This window comes from Chrysochloris asiatica, unplaced genomic scaffold, assembly GCF_000296735.1.
Source record: "Chrysochloris asiatica unplaced genomic scaffold, ChrAsi1.0 scaffold00034, whole genome shotgun sequence".
NCBI classification, from domain to species: Eukaryota; Metazoa; Chordata; class Mammalia; order Afrosoricida; family Chrysochloridae; genus Chrysochloris; species Chrysochloris asiatica.
Window position 1 is genome coordinate 11,861,847 of NW_006408552.1, and position 18,240 is coordinate 11,880,086.

At 42.7% G+C, this 18,240-nt stretch overlaps 1 protein-coding gene across 1 annotated transcript in view; it reads right to left on the minus strand.

Annotated features, from left to right (window-relative positions):
- Positions 1 to 15,723, minus strand: part of GBAS (glioblastoma amplified sequence) — a 25,191-nt gene extending 9,468 nt beyond the window's left edge. The window contains exons 1-8 of the mRNA XM_006859854.1: positions 15,626 to 15,723; positions 14,970 to 15,109; positions 14,842 to 14,887; positions 11,566 to 11,660; positions 11,187 to 11,257; positions 9,980 to 10,120; positions 9,143 to 9,174; positions 3,032 to 3,126 (exon numbers count right to left, since the gene is read on the minus strand). Of these exons, the coding sequence (XP_006859916.1) occupies positions 3,032 to 3,126; positions 9,143 to 9,174; positions 9,980 to 10,120; positions 11,187 to 11,257; positions 11,566 to 11,660; positions 14,842 to 14,887; positions 14,970 to 15,109; positions 15,626 to 15,723 (718 nt within the window). The remainder of the gene's footprint in view (positions 1 to 3,031; positions 3,127 to 9,142; positions 9,175 to 9,979; positions 10,121 to 11,186; positions 11,258 to 11,565; positions 11,661 to 14,841; positions 14,888 to 14,969; positions 15,110 to 15,625) is intronic.
- Positions 15,724 to 18,240: the final 2,517 nt, after the last annotated feature.

Sequence of the window (18,240 nt, forward strand, 5' to 3'; positions counted from 1 at the left end):
CATCAAATGAGAAGAGCAGAAAGTGTGACACCCTACCCAGAGAGACAGTGAGGCCAGGCGTGGAGACAGAGATGATGGCGTGGACAGATGGAGTGGCTGGGAACACAGGACTCAGGGAGGGGGAGGAGCTGTTTGCTGATAGCCAGTGGGGACGGGCCTGTGGGGGGTATCCTTTGGTTATGTGATGATGCATAGAGGGGATAATAATTATTGCAATGAAATTAAATACAATAGGAAGAATGTGAAGCTAAAGTGGGACAGAGGTAAATAACGATGTCTGCACAACCTTGGAACAACAGGGCTCTGGGATACAGAGATTGAGACATGGTTGGAATGGGGAAAAGGGGGGAAATAATGTTAAGATGTTTGACTGTCTTTTGAATCTTGGTTTCCCTGGTATACCACCATAAAATAGGCACTTGAGGGGGAGAGAAAGGAATAGCCAGAAATACTGCCATTGAAAGCTTATAAGTCTGTCTTCTGCCTAGAACCGATTGGAATACCGAAAATGGGGCTACAACATGCCCAGTGAAGGAGGCTTCCTGCGGAGCCTCTGCATTACATAAAACCATAGGTGGAATCCAGAATCTTCTGAGGGGAAATTTCCACTTGAAGGACAAGCAGACCAGCCTGGAGTGGCCAGAACAGAAGATACTTCCTGAAAGAAACACTGACAGGAAAAATACAAAACAATAACGGCAGTCCAACTGACTACTACAAGAACAAGCAAGTTGCTCACCCAGGAGACATCAAGGCAAATGGTCAGGTTCCCCTCAGGGCAAACCCCCTTCTAAGACTAAGACTCAATGGGAATATGCTGATTGGTGACCATGTTTGTCACCGATAAAGGGAAGTGAGGGAAAAGCAGCAATGAAGCTGCGAGCTGAGCCCTACAACATTCAATAGACTCCTGTGAACCCAGATGGAGACCTTGTGGACCAGCAGTGTGTCAAGTCCAGGGGACTCTTGGACCCAGAGTCAGTGACATAGCCACAGAGGACTAGAGTGGAGAGTGAAACGTCCAGATGATAAGAAGAGAGGGCACATGCATAAGAACACCCACACTTGCAGATAATACCCACTTGACCTGGCTTCAATGGCTGGATGATCAGAGCTCAACCAGAAGAAGAAAGAAGAGGGAAAAAAGAATAATCTGATACAACTTGATGAACTTGACCTACACCTATGGAAGCAGTGGCTCAAAAGAGGAAACAAATCTTTGCAGCGAGCATCATTCCCATCCCCTGCACACACGGAAAGGACAGGGATGGGCAACTTGGACATTGGCTACCCAGAATGGGGGTGCTACATGGCTACAAAGGCAAGAAGTGACTGGCTTACAAGCTTTCAAGAGGGAAATGAGATCCAGAAGGCGTGGAGCAAGGTAGAATCTCCATTCAGTATCCATTCTGTCTAGTCCGGGCTGACGAAAGGAGATGTGGATAAGTCTCTTGCGATTCAATAGCAAATAATTGTTATCAGGACTGATTATAAGGGCTGGAAATGTAAAGGTAGACGTTTTGTGGCAAAGGGAGGGGAGTGATTAACTTTGCAGTCTAGGAGTGGAGGTCCCTGGGACCATCAAGGGAAAAGAGCAGAGAACGGAACCTTACCCAGAGAAGCGGTGATGCCAGGGATGGAGGCAGAGATGATGATGTGGGGAGATGGAGAGGCTGTGTGTGGACGAATGGAGGGGCAGGACCTTTGGTTGGTGGATGATGCATGGAGGGGACTGTAACCATGGCAAGGAAACAATATACGACGGGATCAATGTGACGTTAACGTCCTCCCATGTGAACTATCACATAATTCACAATAAAGCATAGAAAAAAAAAATTACTATGTAGCAGTCCTACTCTGTCCTTGATTTGGAATAGATTCTACGGCAATGGGCATTAATGGGATATAGATTTATTACGTACAATTCTGAAGGTGGTAAAAATGGAAGGAAAGAGAAATCTTTTAAGCTCTCAGCACCCAGCAGGAAGCACTGCTATCGTTCTGTGGCAGCAGCAGGTGTCCCAGGGACCAGGTACACAGGCGGCGGCTCTGGAAGACGCCCACCTCCCCACCCTCACCCCGTGAAGTAGCTGGGTGGATTGGGGCTGAGGGTGGGGAAGAATGGCATGAAAATGGAGCAGGGTCAAGGGGAGTGGCAGCTTTGAAGGCAGGCACTCCAAGGTCTCAGCTGGGCTCCGGTGGGGCATGGCTGTAGGAGTCTGGGTGGTGTACTTATAGCAGATCCACGTCCCAGCTTCCCCTGGGCTTCGCCGCACTTTTCATTCCTTTGTCTTTAATAACCACAGGCTGCACTTATGCAAAGCTATGGCTGAGACCTGTGGCCTAGTGCTCCTAACTTCAAGGTCAGCACTTTGAAACTACCAAGTGTTTCGCAAGAGAAAGATGAAGCTTTCTGCTCCCGTGGAAACCCTATATAGGGTCCCTATGAGTTGGAATTGACTACACAGCACACAACCACCACCAAGCATATATCATCATGGTTGTGACCCACAACATGCTGGGGGGGGGTGTGAGGGTGTTCCCTGGAAGGTGGGTGACATCCAAGTTAGGCCTTTAAAGAAACCAAAGGTGGCTGAGAATAGCAGGAGGGGGCGGGCCTTCCAGGAAGACAGAGCACTGAGCCCCACCCAAGCGTGGAGAGCACGAATGTGCATGCGGTTCTGTGGCCTGTCTATACTCTGCTGAGAGGCAGGAGGGGCGGCTGGGACGAGTCTGAGGAGGGTACTCAGTTGCACCTGTTTCTCTCCCCTTTGGTTGCCTGCTCCACCTCTCTTCTTCCCTTTCACGTTTATCCTCACTCTCAGCCTCGCTCACCTAGGAGCCATCATCTCTTTAGTTCCGGACCACCCCACTCTTCATTTTCACCTGTGACTGTATTTGCTGCCTGCGACAAGGCCACCAACCAGAGACTTGCTCCTCCCCACTGCCTGGGGCTACTGCCTTCTTTCAAATGAACTCTTAAATCCCAGCAACACAAACAAGGAGAGGGAAAAAAACCAACAAAACATACCCCAGAGATGATGTACCATATAGAGCTGCCCGATCTGAGAGAAGAATCCACCGACCGCTTCACCATTGTCCTGCCGGAAGCGAATGGCACGGGCCCTGAAAGAGAGCAAAGCTCAGTGATTGAATTGTTGTGAAGTGACTTTGAGTCGGTTCCGACTCATAGTGACCCTGTATAGGGTTTCCAAGGAGCGGCTGGAGGGTTTGAACTGCAGGCCTTGTGGTTAGCAGCCAGTGCTTCTCCTATAGCGCCACATACGTGAGGAAAGAGCCAGCAGGCGGCATTTCCTTTACAATCAGGGCAGACCATCCAGAAGGAAGTCTGCTTGCTTTTTTTCACTAACCAAACTTTTTTTCAGTAATCTAAAGCTACTGCAATGTGTGTAAAATGGAGAGATACCTACTTGTAACTGCATTACTGTTGGGGCAGTGAAAAGTCCCTAAGGATGACTGCTATGGATTAAATCACCAGCATGAAGGTACACGTGCCAATTCCAAGCCATGGAAAATGGTGGGAGGACTCTGGGTGGTTACCAGGAGGAGGAGGACATGAGGGGAGGTCACCATGGTACCTCTCAGTAATCTCCATGCCATGGACTTCTCAGTGAATCTGTATCAACAATGCCCAGGCTCTAGCCTGAAGGTCCTATCTCATCAGTGTCCTGGAGCTGACAGGACTTGGGAAGATGATTCACTCTAATTCGTTCATGAGCAACAGAGACCTAGGAATGAGAATACCAACCTACTACTGTCTACAGTAAGAGACATGACTCTCAGGTGACAAGATGCTCCAGTGTCTTGGCTGGCACATTCTCTTCTTGGAGGCAAACATCTCGGGCAATGAATTCGAACATCTCAAAGGGGCGTGTGGAACAAGACCAAGGGCAAGTGCCAGGGATAAAGCCCATCTCCCCAAGACCACTCTGCCTCCTCTGCTCTTGTCTGCCAAGAGCTCAGCAAGAGAGTAACACAGCTTTCAACTTCCTGTGGCCCAAGGGAGGATTCTCTTGCTATGGCCCCATGAGTTACCCATACACAATATTACTTTTTTTTAACCTTATATTTAGAATTATGAGCTCATTATCATCACAAAAATTACAAATCAAATTGGCAAATTACTGAAATTAAACAAATCACTTTCACGTGCACTTTAATTCAGAAGAAAAAAAACCAAACTGTCCTTTGGTGATTGTGATAAATGTTGAAGATTATTCATGTCATTCTGAATTTTTCTAATTCAGGGAAGATAGGCAAAGAAAACATACTTGCCGCAGCCTGGTAATAATCAGAAGCATGTACTGAAGTGGCGATCACCATCTTAAAGTTACCTATGTGCCAAAATATGAATCGAATGCTGAACTGACTTTGGAAATAATAAAGTAACTGAAGAGAAACTTTGACGCTTATTTCGGGATTCCTAATTGTTGTTGTTAAATGCTGTCAAGTCAGTTCTGACTCACAGTAACCCTGTGAAGGATTTCCAAGGAGCGGCTGGTGGGTTTGAACCGCTTAACTTATGGTTAGAATCCAGTACTTATTCTACAGCGCCATACCAGGACTACAAATCCAAATGCAAAATCCAACCAACGAGTGATCTGGGGGTAACTAAACTATTACAGTGAGAGGCCAAAGTAGGGAAAGAAAACCATAAACAAAAATACAATGGTGCTTAACAGTCACATACATATTTCTTAGTTTTCAAATTAAATGAAATTCTAACATGTATTTCTAGTCCAAGGAAAAAAGAAAAGATTAGAAGTAAAAATCTCTCAACAATTTTTGGACATGGAAAAAAAAAATCTTAGAAATCATCTAGTCCAAAGCAAGGGATTTCATAATCAAAACATAAGAACATATGTAAGTTGAAAAGTATGTAAAAGTCATAGGTTCTTATTTCAAAATAAAGCAATCAAGGGTCCGAGCTGCAAAGGAACTGACATCCATGGCTCTTCCTCAGCACCACACTGCCTCCCCTTTGACTTTGTAGAACAGCTTCAAGAAATGACAGTTTACAAGATGCAAATAGCACACTTCCAAAACATATATCACCTCAAAGATATACAAAAAGCCCAAAGGAAAAAGACCCAAAGTATAGATAATGTTAAAAATTCCAAAAGAAGAACAGTGGTGGTTATGTGCCGTGGAGTAGTTTCCGACTCACAGCGATCTTCTATAGGATTTCTGAGACTGTGAATCTTTATGGGAGCAGAAAGCTTCATCTTTCTCCTGCCAAGTGGCTGGCAGATTCAAACTACTGACCTTGCAGTTAACAGCTCAGCTTGTAATCTACTTTGCTACCAGAGCTCCTTAAAAGAATAGGTCTGTTCAAAATCTATTGTTATATTTTTATATTTATGTGATAGTTAAGGTTTTGTGTGAACTTGACTGGATGGGGCTTTTCAGTGGTCACACAACCAGCAGTGGAGATGTAATTTCTCATGATGAAATCTCATGCAATGCAATCACCTCCACAAAGAGATCTGCTATGGGCAGCTAGCTCATCAGTTGAAAGGAAGTTTCCTCGGGTGTGTGGCCTACTTCCAATATACTGGACACTTGAGCTTGCTTGCTTGCTTTTTGCTGGGTTTGGAGCCTACATCGGGCTCCTCATGTGACCTCTGATTCTTTGACGTGAGCCAGTGCCCTGCTGGCTTGCCTGTCAATCCTGGGAATTATCAGTAGCTTACCATTTTACCTGCCACCCTTGAATCAATTTGTGCCTGTAGTCAGAAGCCTGTCGTCTGACCAGCCAACATTGGCTTCATCAGCTCCTGTAGCAGTGAGTCGGAAGCCTCCAGCCTGACCTCTGACCCATGGACTTAGAACCTGCCCGCCTCTACAACGGTATTAGCCATTTCCCTGATACAAACTTGATTTTTTATAGATTTATAAGCTTCACTGGTTTTGCTTCTCTGGAGAATCAAACTAAGCTCACTTTCAATTATTTTAAGGAAAATGGATTAAGATGGAAAATTATTTCTAACTATCAAAGAAACACATTACAGAAAGTTTGAAGACTAGGGAAAAGAGGTACATGCCAACAATTTGAACAGTCTAAAACCCCAGTATCCTGGTTCTATTTAGTGGGTGACCCATCCTTAGGATGATGATGGTAATCTTCACTTGCCTCGTCCTTGTCCGGGATCTGACTTTAGCTGCTCAGTGGCCAATTCTCTGTCCTTTACAGTGTTGTTCACGCCTCATTTCTTGACTGATCTTCCGTCTGGTTGTGCTAGCTGTTACCAAACTTCAGTGGCCACACACAATTAGGTAGGGTAGTGCTGTTTCCAACTATTAGTGTGTAACTCTGTTTCTCCTTCAAGTCTGTCAATTTTTGATTCACACATTTTGGGGCTCCATTGAGACCAGTAAGGCAGGGAAAGTGAAATGGCATTTAAAGTGCTAAAATAAAAAATTAAATCAAGAATTCTTTATCTTTTAGTAGCACAGTGCTAACTGAAAGGATGGCAATTTGAACCTACCAGTCACTTTCTGGGAGAAACATTTGGCAGTCTGCTCCTATAAAGATTACACCCTTGTTTATGAATCATTTTCCTAATTTTTAGTTCTTTGCTCCTGGTTTTATTTAGACAGTTGACTTAACATCTTTGACTAGTAATTCCAATGTCAAGGACTTCTCAGGGATAGTTTCTATCAAATAATTTCTTTTCTATGAATGAGCATATTTTCCTGTTTATTTGTATGTCTTGTCATCTTTTGGGGAGAACTGGACACTCTAGGTATTATCATGTGGTAGCTCTCGAAATCGTATTTTCCCATTCAGGAAATACTGTTGTTCCTTAATGCGGGTTCAGTCATCTGTCTTAATGACTTTTTCCAAACTATTCTTGCAAAGTATGTATTCTAATTGTGTGTGGCCACTGAAGTTTTGTTATCTCTAAAGTCAGAGAGCAGGCTGATAGATTCCATTTCCTCCTCCTGAAAAAAACGCATGCTGGACCTTTAAGCTGTTGCCACTCCTGTGAAGGGGGCGAAAACGGCAGCAAATTTCTGCAGTGATTCCTTAAGACACTGTCAGACCACCCAAGCATGCAACCCCAAATCCTCGCAGGACAGCGTCCCCACTGCCTGCCCAAGCACCAGCCACCCAATTTGGAATCCAGCTGCAGTCTCCACTGTGGAGGGGTTAAAGAATGGAGGACGGTGCCACATGGTGCACATGACTCCCCTTCATTAGGTACTCTTGTGATTGGTATAAGAGCCTGTTCAGATTTCAGAGGCTCCTTCCAGTTAGAGTTGTTGTATTGAGAGAGCTTCCTACACACCATGTTACATTCAGTAATCTATTCTTTTCTTTTTGTTACAAAACTTCTGCCTTTACAATTGTGACAGTTGCAATTAGTCATCATAACAATTATTCACTATTGAATCAGTAATCTAGTCTTAGATCCTTATTAATTATCAAGCTTTTGTTTTGTTAGGTCCTTTGAGTTTTTTATATTATTATAGTCAAAACATCTAAAAATAGAACAATATCAACACATAATAGCGGTAAGCAGGCTTTCTTGTGTTTCACCACTATTATTATTTCATAGACCTAAGATCCTACAATATCCACCCTTTTGGACCTGATTTATTTCTCTTAGCATGTTTTCAAGGTTCATCAATATCACAGCATGTACTAGAACTTCATTTCTCTTTATGGAATGAAAAAGATCCCACTGTATGTATGTTATCATTTCTCTTTACGGACTGAAAAAGATCCCACTGTATGTATTTTGTTTATCCATTTACACCTTGATGGACATATGGGCTAGTTCCACTTTGGGGTCATTATGTTTCCATGAATACTGTATGCACTATGTACATTATATATGTAGAGATGTTTTCATGTCTCTTGGGGATATATCTAGGAGTGCAATCACCAGGGACTATGGCAGTTCCAAATTTAACATCTTGAGAAACTGTCATAAGTTCCCGAGTAGCTGTACCATTTTACATTCCCACTTTCTCCACATTCTCACTAACGGGTGTTATTATCTGTTTTTATGATTATAACTGTAGTAGTGGGTGTGGAGTGGTAGCTCATTGTAGTTTTTCTCTTAATTCACTATGTTGAGCATTTCCTCTTGTGCTTATTAGACATTTATACAGATGTTCTTTAAAGAATTCCAATTTATCAATTTCTTTCCAAATAGTGCTTTTGGTATTGTATCTAAGAACTCTACACAATGGAAGGACTCAAAGATTTCCTTCTATATTTTCTTATAAAATTTATAAACGCTAAGTTTCATAGCTTAGCTTTTATATTTAGGTGTATGATTCATTCTGAGTTACTTTTTATGTCTGATGTGAGGTAGGGGTCTAAATTATTCTTTTTTTCAAGGATTTCTAGCTGTTTCAAGCACAATGTGTTTTCTCCATTGTCTCTGTCAAAAAACCAATTGGACAGAAATGGAAGGGTTTAATTCTGGACCTTCAATGCGATGGTATTGCTCTGCATGTCTATACTTTAGCCAGGACCGCTGTCTGGGTAACTCTAGCTTTGCAGCAAAGTTCTGAAACTGAGAATGAAGTCTAAGCCCTCCAACTTTGTTCTGCCTTTTTTGGGGCCATCTGAAAGTCTGCTAGGAATTTTTGCTTATATGGATTAGTTTGGGGAAACACTAGTATTTTTGCTAATCAAACTAAGAAGGAACAATAACACAGGGAAGGTGCCTGTACCAAAGTGCTCTGCTTATATGACAAAAGCATGTTTTCAAAAAGGTAACAGTCAAGAAGCACAAGAAACAGCCTTAAACTCTACTGTGGTTTTGTTAGAAAGAAACAGTCCTGAACTTTTGGAGACATATACTGAAATATTTATGCATAAAATGGTATGCCTGACAACTGCTCCCACATAATCTGGGTGTAGGGAGACACTGTGCTGAACAACTGCTGGAAAGAAACAGGTGGAGGCAGAGGGAGCCAATGCAGTCTTCTCTCTAGCTTTGTATGTTTTAATTTTTCATAACAAAATACTAAACAAAAAAACAGTAACAGTTTAGTGTCAAATCATAGCATTACTGCCAGGTTTTACTCCCAAAATTAACACGATGGTCTAAAATAATCTGTTCATGAGATTTCCAAACTCACCATTCTGTAATATACTCACCAGTAATTGCCCCATTCAATCATGGTTCCGGGCTGAAAGAGATTTGGATTTTGGTTTGTTAACTTGTTTTGTGAAGAAATATAGCAGTGTGAAAAAAAAATGTATATGTTTATATTGAGTGAAAGAGACAAATTTAAAATGTGACTTCTGGTGATGTGAGAAATAAAATAGTATTATTCACTATGTTTATGTATATTCCATGCTGGGAGTAAATTCTACAGTTCAGTGTAGCAGACAATGCATGCATACATAAGCTATCTCATTATAGTTAGAAAATCCAGTTAGACTACCCTTCAGATGCACTGAGTCATAATTAAATGTGTGCATCCATTCAGATTTGATTGTGACATTAATGAAAAATTCAAGTAAAATCAACAAGGACATAATGCTATCTCCCCCAGTAAAAACATCACTGAGATTTACAGCCAATTCTTTTTAAATGCTGCAATCTGGAGTTGAGTTTTTTTTAGTACTGTATGATGGTCACAATGTTTGTTAGTTGTGCCACTTGGATTACAACTGACGCTACACTGTACCTAGTCCTGAATTTTAGATCTTTCCTCTTAAAAATAGGAATGTTACACAGAAAGATATCAAGTAATGAACAATATACATCAGACTACAAAAAACTGTAAGAGCTTAGAAGAGAAGGAATAAGAAAGAAAAAAGAAACCGAAGATAAGAAAAGGACTGCAGGGGAGGAAAGAAGCCAAATCGAAATACAATGCTAAACCCACATGACAAGAGTATACACTTGTGTTTAATTGTCAGCATTAGTGGGTGCTCATGCTCCTGTATGTAAAAGAGAGGGCCATGTTCTCGTAGATCAGTACTTACTCGGAGTTGGTAGGACCTGAGTTCATATATATTAGGTCCTGCCCGAGGGGCAGGCTCATTCCAGAAACTGAACTCCAATAGCAGCTGATTCCTCCTAGAGAGGAGCATGTTGCTTCTTGCTTTACGGAATTCCACAAATTCCTTTGGGGGAAAAAAACGTGCTTATCAAGTCTTCCATACTTATATAGAAACACACTTTAGTAACATTTCTCTTACTGTTGATTGTACAGGCTATAACACAACACCATCGTCAATAACCAGTTGCTGTCGAGTTGATCCCAATTCAAGACACCCCAAGCATGCTCCTCCATAGGGTTTTCAATGGTGGATTTTTCAGAAGTAGATTACCAGGGCTTTTGGACTTGAACTCCTAACCTTAACAGCGTTAGCAGCTGAGTATATTCATTCTACCGAAGGACTCCCTGTTATAAACGGGGTAATCAATAGGTTCCCACAGGCCTGGGATAGTTCCATTCTCCATCTGTTGAACCCACATAATGGCAGCCTAACAGCATCCGCTTTCACTCTCAAGTGTCCAGGTTCCGAGGACAAACAGTGGTCATCCTAACTATAATCATTTAAATGGCAATGGAAACAAATTTCATTTGCTGTGTTTCTTGATTCTTCTAACAGAGTTTGACAGTGGTAACAAAGACAATAAAAACAGCAGAGTTTCCAAAAGTCACTTATATCTGTACTGGGATCAACCATAAAACATTTTCTTTCCTAGTGATGTATGGCTTGGATTGTGAATATCCTCTCTACTTTTATGCACTTAATAGTGAAGTGAGGGCTTGGCATAGCAAGGTCAGACCAAGGTAAAAAACAAAACAACCAAACAAGTGGTTGGCAATTCTTATAGGTATTCTGGGGCTAACTGTGCCTGTCCCGAGGACTTAACTCATTTCAAAGGGCCAGCTTACCAGTTTCAAAGTACCACTGACTTTGACAATGAGAACTCGAATTTCAGTAGTACAGCAACTGGCTACTTGATGTTCAAATGCAATACCCAAGTCCAAAGAATTAAATTTTCACTACTTAAAAAAAACAACAAAGGAAATAAAAACTGATGACAGAAAAGAGCCATTTGATTCTACCATACATAGAGCATTGCATTTGAGTTGATTCTGGCTTTGAGTGGCTATTCTGTACAAACACGTACTAATTAACCAGTCTGAGAAAGTCAACATGTTTTCAAAATCATTACCTGATTTTCTCTGAGTTTATTCATCACCTCTGTGAGGGCTGGGTAGCCTCCTTCATACCTCCAGAGATGGACTGAAATACATTTGAAAAGAGAGCACACATTAGAGTTTCTTGAGACTATTTAGATACAAGTAATATTAACATACTATTCACATGCCATGTGCTGGCTTATGAACTATACCATAAAGTTTCAATAATAAATTCAAGCAATGAAAAAATTCATTTCTGAATGAATTACACGAGAATGACTTTAACCACAACACTAGACTGAGACTTGGAAAGTTCTACTGACAATAATTCATTCAGTCAGAAAACGACTTCAGTGGTTACAATGAAGGTTTAAAGAACAAGTGTTTATTCCAAAGACTTCTGCTTCCTACCAGCTTGATCCTGCTCGCCATACCACGTGTTCCAAGTCCCCACCAAAGTACAAGGGTAATGTTTATCTTCGTGAATCTTTGGCAACACCTCTTGACTTAAAGAGAAGAAACAGCACACTCATTAAACAGCCAGCAAAACTTGACTAGATCGTCAACATGCACTCAGTCCTAGGAACAGGCTGCCTACTCTCTTCTGGCAACTGACTTCGGGATCTATTTACCATAAAACAATGTGCACAGTTAACTTGCTGCCTGGATCCTGTTAACACTATAACATGCTACTTATCAGAAGCTTCCATTTCTGATACCCCAACTATCTAGGTCAGTAGTTGTAAGCAATTTTAGCAGCACTAGTGATAAAAATGATTAGGAGTCCCAAGATTCTAGAAGATAGGGGTCTACTGCCGGCCATTTCACAACAACAACAACAAAAAGGAAGTACTAAAGAATGGTGATGCTTGGAAAAGCTACGTGCTGCTGGCTCCAAAGATAGGAAGAATGGGAGAAATGGGAATAGAAAAAAAGAACCCGGAAGAAATAAGAAAGAGGGAAAAGGAGCAGAGTAAAGCTTCACAAAGGGGCAGACAACAGAAGCAGCACCAGCTGCCTTTACAGGAGGAGGAGGAAGAGAAAGCCAGAAGGCAACACAATCTGGAGGCAACTCCAAGTCTGGCAGTTCCAAAGGGAATCCGTGCATCAAAAATTAAAAATGCAGAATGAAGCATGTTAGGTTATACCCAATTCAAGCAGCTGCAGGGACTTGGGACATAGCAGAGTCCCACACTGCATGTACCACCCAGTTTACCCCGCAGCTTGTGTATGCACAGTGGCAAAGCCAAGTCATGAGTTTATTAGTAAAACAGAGGTGTTGGCTCAGCGCATGATTTCACAGACACTTCTTCCTGTGGTATATGTTCTAATGACCAGGCAAAGGCAGAGGGAAGACGGAAAGCTATGTCATATCAGAAAAATCTCCTATGAAGAGAAAGCTAAAACCTGCATGGTTTTGGAAGAAGAATAGGAAAATTATCACCAAAAAATATACAATGGTGATTCAACAACGGAATCCAAAGGACGCTGAGGCTCAGAAATGGAACCTCTTCAACTTATTTACTACCCTTGGGTGAAACTCAGCTAGTGGACAATGCCAGATGCTGGGGTGCCAAGAATAAGTATATGTGAATACACTGAATGGCTTGCTAACTATTATTATGACCCAGAACAGTGACCACAGAGCCCTTGGGTTGTGCAAATAGTTCATGCACTTGGCTGCAAACAGGTAGGAAGTGTGAATTTACCCAGAGGTACCCTGGAAGAAAGATCAAGCCTTCCATTTCTGAAAAACCAAACACTGAAAACTCTATGGAACATAATTCTATTATGACACACATGGGATCACCCTGAGTTGACAGTGACTTGATGGTAACAGGTAACTGGGGGTACAACAGCCACACCATTAGTATTTTTTGAAGGGTGGTATTTATTTTTTAAATACCGAATATTGAATGTATCTGATGCATAACCCATGAATGTCCAGAACAGCATGAGATAGGTAGACTTGAAAACATTAGATTGGAAGAGGGTGGATGGAAACAACACGGAAATGAGAATCCTTTGGATCACAGAATATGAGCAGGGAGCAAACATCCCTGACCTGGAGCCATTGAGGAGTAGGAAGCCGGCACAGGTGACCGGAGCAGGGCCTGGAGAGAAGCTGGGGGTCTGACTATGGGTCCAAGGCTGCTCATCAGTGTAACATCATGGGTAGATTCCTAGCCAAGCTCTTGTGCTGGAGGCTCCAAACCTGCTCTTGGAAGCCCTGGACCACCCTGAGTGGAGGCTGTAAAGTAGGTAAGTTCCTTATACTGGTGGGTTGGGCAGAACCTCATTACAGGGGTGTGCTGAAAACTTTAGGGAAAGAGCAAGGATGGGAAAGGAGAATACACCCTCAATAAGATCTGATAAGCTTTGGACTGATGGACTACAGGGTGGAAGGGGCATCTGGGAGCTCAGAGAAGTCAGAAAGGAAACTATTTGGGAACGGGTCTGAATAGGCTGTAACAGAGGTGGAGAAGGAAACAAGCAAAGAACTTCATGTGTGGCACATGAAGAACACACAGTGCTTAGTGACTAAACACAAGAATTAAGCAGAGTTCAATATAAGGGGCCTTCAAACAGTTCATGGAGAAATGGAATGGACAGAGAATAGAATTTCCCCACAAGCTTTTAAAAGCCCCCTTGTAAAGAAAACATGGTGAAGAACACAGGAAGGGAAGCTGGGAGGAGGAGGAGGTGACTCTACACGTTGAGTTGGAAGCAATAGTAGGACAGTCAAATAGAACTATGTGACAGATAACCAGACATCCAGCCTGGAGATGACATGATAGAAACAGGACAGGGACAATCATCGGGGGGAAATCAGCTGACAGGAAAGTCCTCACTTTATGAGAAAAGAGTTAAGAGATAATTATCTGTTTTATTCTAAACCATTTTTCAATAAGAAGAAACGGGCAGAGATATATAAGAAATTCAATGCCAATGGTACATTTCACGAACCAACCTTTTGTATGGTTGTTTACAAAACAACCATAAAACTATAAAAGGTGTGTGGTTTTGAAGAGATTTCAGGGTCAACTCTGATGACTAAGTCACTTGCCTTCTCAGGAGAAGGGCTGAAATTAAAGGTGAAAACATCTTTGTCGTTTTGTTTTCTTACAAGTGGTTATTATGAAAATCCTAATGCGTGATGTAACAAAGAACTGATGAGCTTAATTCTGACTTTAGTCTCCAAGTTGGCATATTCCGTAAGAGCTGTGGTCCCTTGTATCAAAGGAGGGCCAGTTGAAGTGACTTGGGCCCTGGAGAATGGAAGGCCTTGGGAAGAAACGGCAGTTGTGTTCAAACACATACAGAACTTTACTGAGGAGTAAAACTGGAAACAAGGGAAATCTCGGGGGTGTGATTTCTGATTCCTAACACTTAGAGGTGACCAGAGATGGGATGTATTTAGGTGCCGGTGATCAGGAAGGCCTGGAGGATTGGATGGGTCGGATGGTCTTGCAAGATTCCTTCCAACCTCAAGAGACAACTCATTTCCTAAAGCCATGATCACCTATGTGACGGCTTAGCTGTGTGAGAGCTTTTGACCAAAGTGTCCTTGGCAGTCAATCCCACACATAGTTCCATTACAGAGCTCGCTTTCTGCTAACTGTTAGCTGAATCACCAAACACTAAACTCATTCTTTCCCCAAGTAAAGGATAGCTTGGTATACACACCAAATTTTGTTGTATGCGTCTAGGCAATCCGGTTTAACATTGTGAACTGAAACAAAAGAAAATCCAGCGATGAACTTATGAACAAAGGGAAAGGGCATCAAGCATGAAGAGGGCACCCCCACACTCACACTGCAGTTTGTACAGGCTGCTCGTTTCCTTTTTGGCCAGGAGGTTGGAGTGAGCATCTTTTCTTGGATCAACTTTTCTGACGAATAAGGACTTTAACCAGCTGTCTTCTCGGGCTCTGATGCTGGAGGATGCCAGTCCCCTGAGAAATAGCAAACACAATCCTTTGAGTCCATAGCAAGGTACAGAGATGTCGGGGTCTTTAGGTAATGCCACGCAGTCTAGTGTTTCCAGAAAGCCATCTATCTACCAACACCCATGAGGCACAGAGTCCAGGCCCAATTCTAGAACCTTCCATAAATATCACAAATGTTCAGTTCTATTCCATTAGCACAGTGTGTGCCCTGTCAGCAGCAGCAGGGTACCGTGTAAAGGAAGGAGCTTGCAGCACTCTTAACCAGGTACCATGTCACTCTTAGCAACTTGAACTACGGGCTTCCCCTTCTCCAAAGCAATGTGGGACATGGGGGGCGGGGAGCAAGGTATAGGAAACAAATTCGCTGTTTAAAACATGATTTCATAGGTGGTCTGGGATGGTGGCATGGTCAAGCGCCTCATAATATCTCTCTTATAACAAAACCCTGAGAAAACACATGACTGGGATTCAAATGACAACTGTGGAACCCTGTACATCAAAGACAAGACTGAAGAATCAGACCGAGCGCCATGTGGCAGGGCAGAGTGTACAAAACCAGTGGGCACGGAGAACTCTAGATCACCCGTGCCCTGCCAGGTGAGCCCACACAGCACGGCCATGCTGAGACAAAGCAAGCAGTGCTCTAACCGAAGCAGGAGCAACTGCACATCCAGAGCCAGGTATGCTCCCTACCCTATGAAATGAAGTGTACTCACTTCACCCACCGTGCACCCCCAAGACCCCATTTCAGAGGTCCATAGGCCTGTGGCACCCCTCATCCATTCCTCAGAACACAGCTGCGATCCTGGGGTACCCACTGCGGTCATGCTCCTTGAGCCAGGGACATATGGGCTGGAGGCGGCCACTCCTACATCCAGCCACCTGCACACTGGGGGCACCCACTGCTCTGTGCAGCTACTAGCACTGGGGCCTGTGAACCTGAAGGGCCTGCTCCCAGCCACCCCTACTGGGGGCCTTAAAGAACAGTGGTGCCTCCTACTCCCTTAGCCACCTGCAATGAAGACCAGCGGGTACACCTTCCCCTGTACTATATACTAGAGGCCAGGGCTTGCCCTCCGAGTGGACACCCATGGACTGGTGGCCTCCCTCCTGCCTCGGCCCCCACACCTAGAGACTTGTGTCTGACCACACACCACACAGCCCTGCCTGCTAAGGACTGCTAGTGCATTTCTATACTACCAGCAGGTGATTACTCACCCAGGCATCCCCAGCCAACCACTGGCAACCAACAGTGCCCACATACAACACTCAAACCAATGGTCAGTTAGAACCTCCCTCTGCCCAGGTGACCAGTCAGACAGACCCTTTCCCTCATGAGCATCACCAATTACCTCCATAATTAGCCTCAAAACCAGAGAATAGAAACCCATCATCATACACTCAGCCACTAAGCCATCCTCGTGGAAACAGACGGTAAAAGCTTCCAAGTGTCCTGTCCACTCGGAGAGATCAAAACAATACAAAAAGTCAGGATGCAGCAGAAAGGCACACAATACACCTTAATGCCTCGGAGAGAGCACACAATATCAAGCTACAATAAGAAGCGAGACAAGATGGTTCCAGTATGTGGCCAAAATAAAGAACCAGAAAACCTTCTAGAGGAAGAAATGATCATGGAACTCTGTGATGAGACATTCAAAAGACTAGTATGTATAATTCTCCAAGAGGTCAAGAAAGAGATCATGGAAAACACGGATAAAACCGAGGACAACACAAAGTGATACAAGAATTCAGGGATACAATACAAGAACAAAATGACAAAGCAAATATACAATTTGAAACTGTACAAAAATATCAACTAAGTCTAAAAGATTAACAATAAAATTTCAGAAATAGACAACTCAATAGAAGGATATAGGGACAGAAATGAATCAATGGGAGACAGAATCAGTAAAACAGAGGGAAAATCCCTTGATTTTTTAAGGAAAAATCAGGGGGTGGGGGGAGGAAGAAATCCAAAGATTTATGTGGGACACAATCAACAGGAAATATTTACATGTAATCAGATTTCCAAAGCAGGAGGACACCAAAAAAAGAAATAATGAAAGAAAGAAACAGAACTGTGTGGATAGATCTTCCCCCCCCCCGACCCCCAAAGAAAGTCACCAAAACATATCATAATTTTGACACTTAAGATTTTATGTCAACTTGACTGGGCCAGAATTCACAGTGGTTTGGCAGTTAATCATAATATATTAGATCTCATCATAAATCCCCTATGATAAAATCTAATATAATACAATCAACTGATTCATGAGAGTTGTTATGAGCAACCAATCAACTGAAAGAATGTTTCCTCAGGAGTGTGGCCTGCTTCCAACATATTGGACACTCAGGCAAAACTTGCTTGCTTTCTGCTGGGTCTACTTTCTGTATCTGGCTCCTCACATGACTTATGATTCTTTGGACTTGAGCCAGCGATCTGCTCCAGACTTGCCTGCTGATCCTAGGAGTTGTCAGTAGTGTGCCACCTTACTTGCCAACCTTGGATTTGTTAGCCTCTACAGCCAAAAACTTGCCATGTATGTTGTTGTTTGCCACCAAGTCAGTTCCAACTCATAGCAACCCTATGTTGGGTTTCAGAGAGTGGCTGGTGGGTCTGAACTGCTGACCTTGTGGTCAATCAGTTCAGTGTTTATTTTACAGTGCCACAACAGGGCTCTTATATATCACATTGAATGTAAACGGTTGAAATGTATACCAGTAAAATACATAATACATGGCAGAATGTATTAAAACAAAATAAAACGAAAACGACCTATTGATATGCTGTCTACAAGAGACACCTTAGACACAAAGACATATAAACTGCAATTCAAAGGATGGAAAAGTGTATTACACAAACAATAACCAAAAAAAAAAGCAGGAGTGGTAATATTAATCTCTGACAAAATAGACTTTAAGGAAAATCCATCATAAAAGATAAGACAAGGAAGGACATCATATAATGATTAAAAGGCCAATCCCCCACAGTCATATGTCATACTATAAAAGATACATATGCACCCAATGAATGATTGTTGTTGTTGTTGTTGTTAAGTGCCATCGAGTCGGGTCCGACCCATAGCGACCCTGTACAGGGTTTCCGAGGGTGTAAATCTTTACGGGAGTAGAAA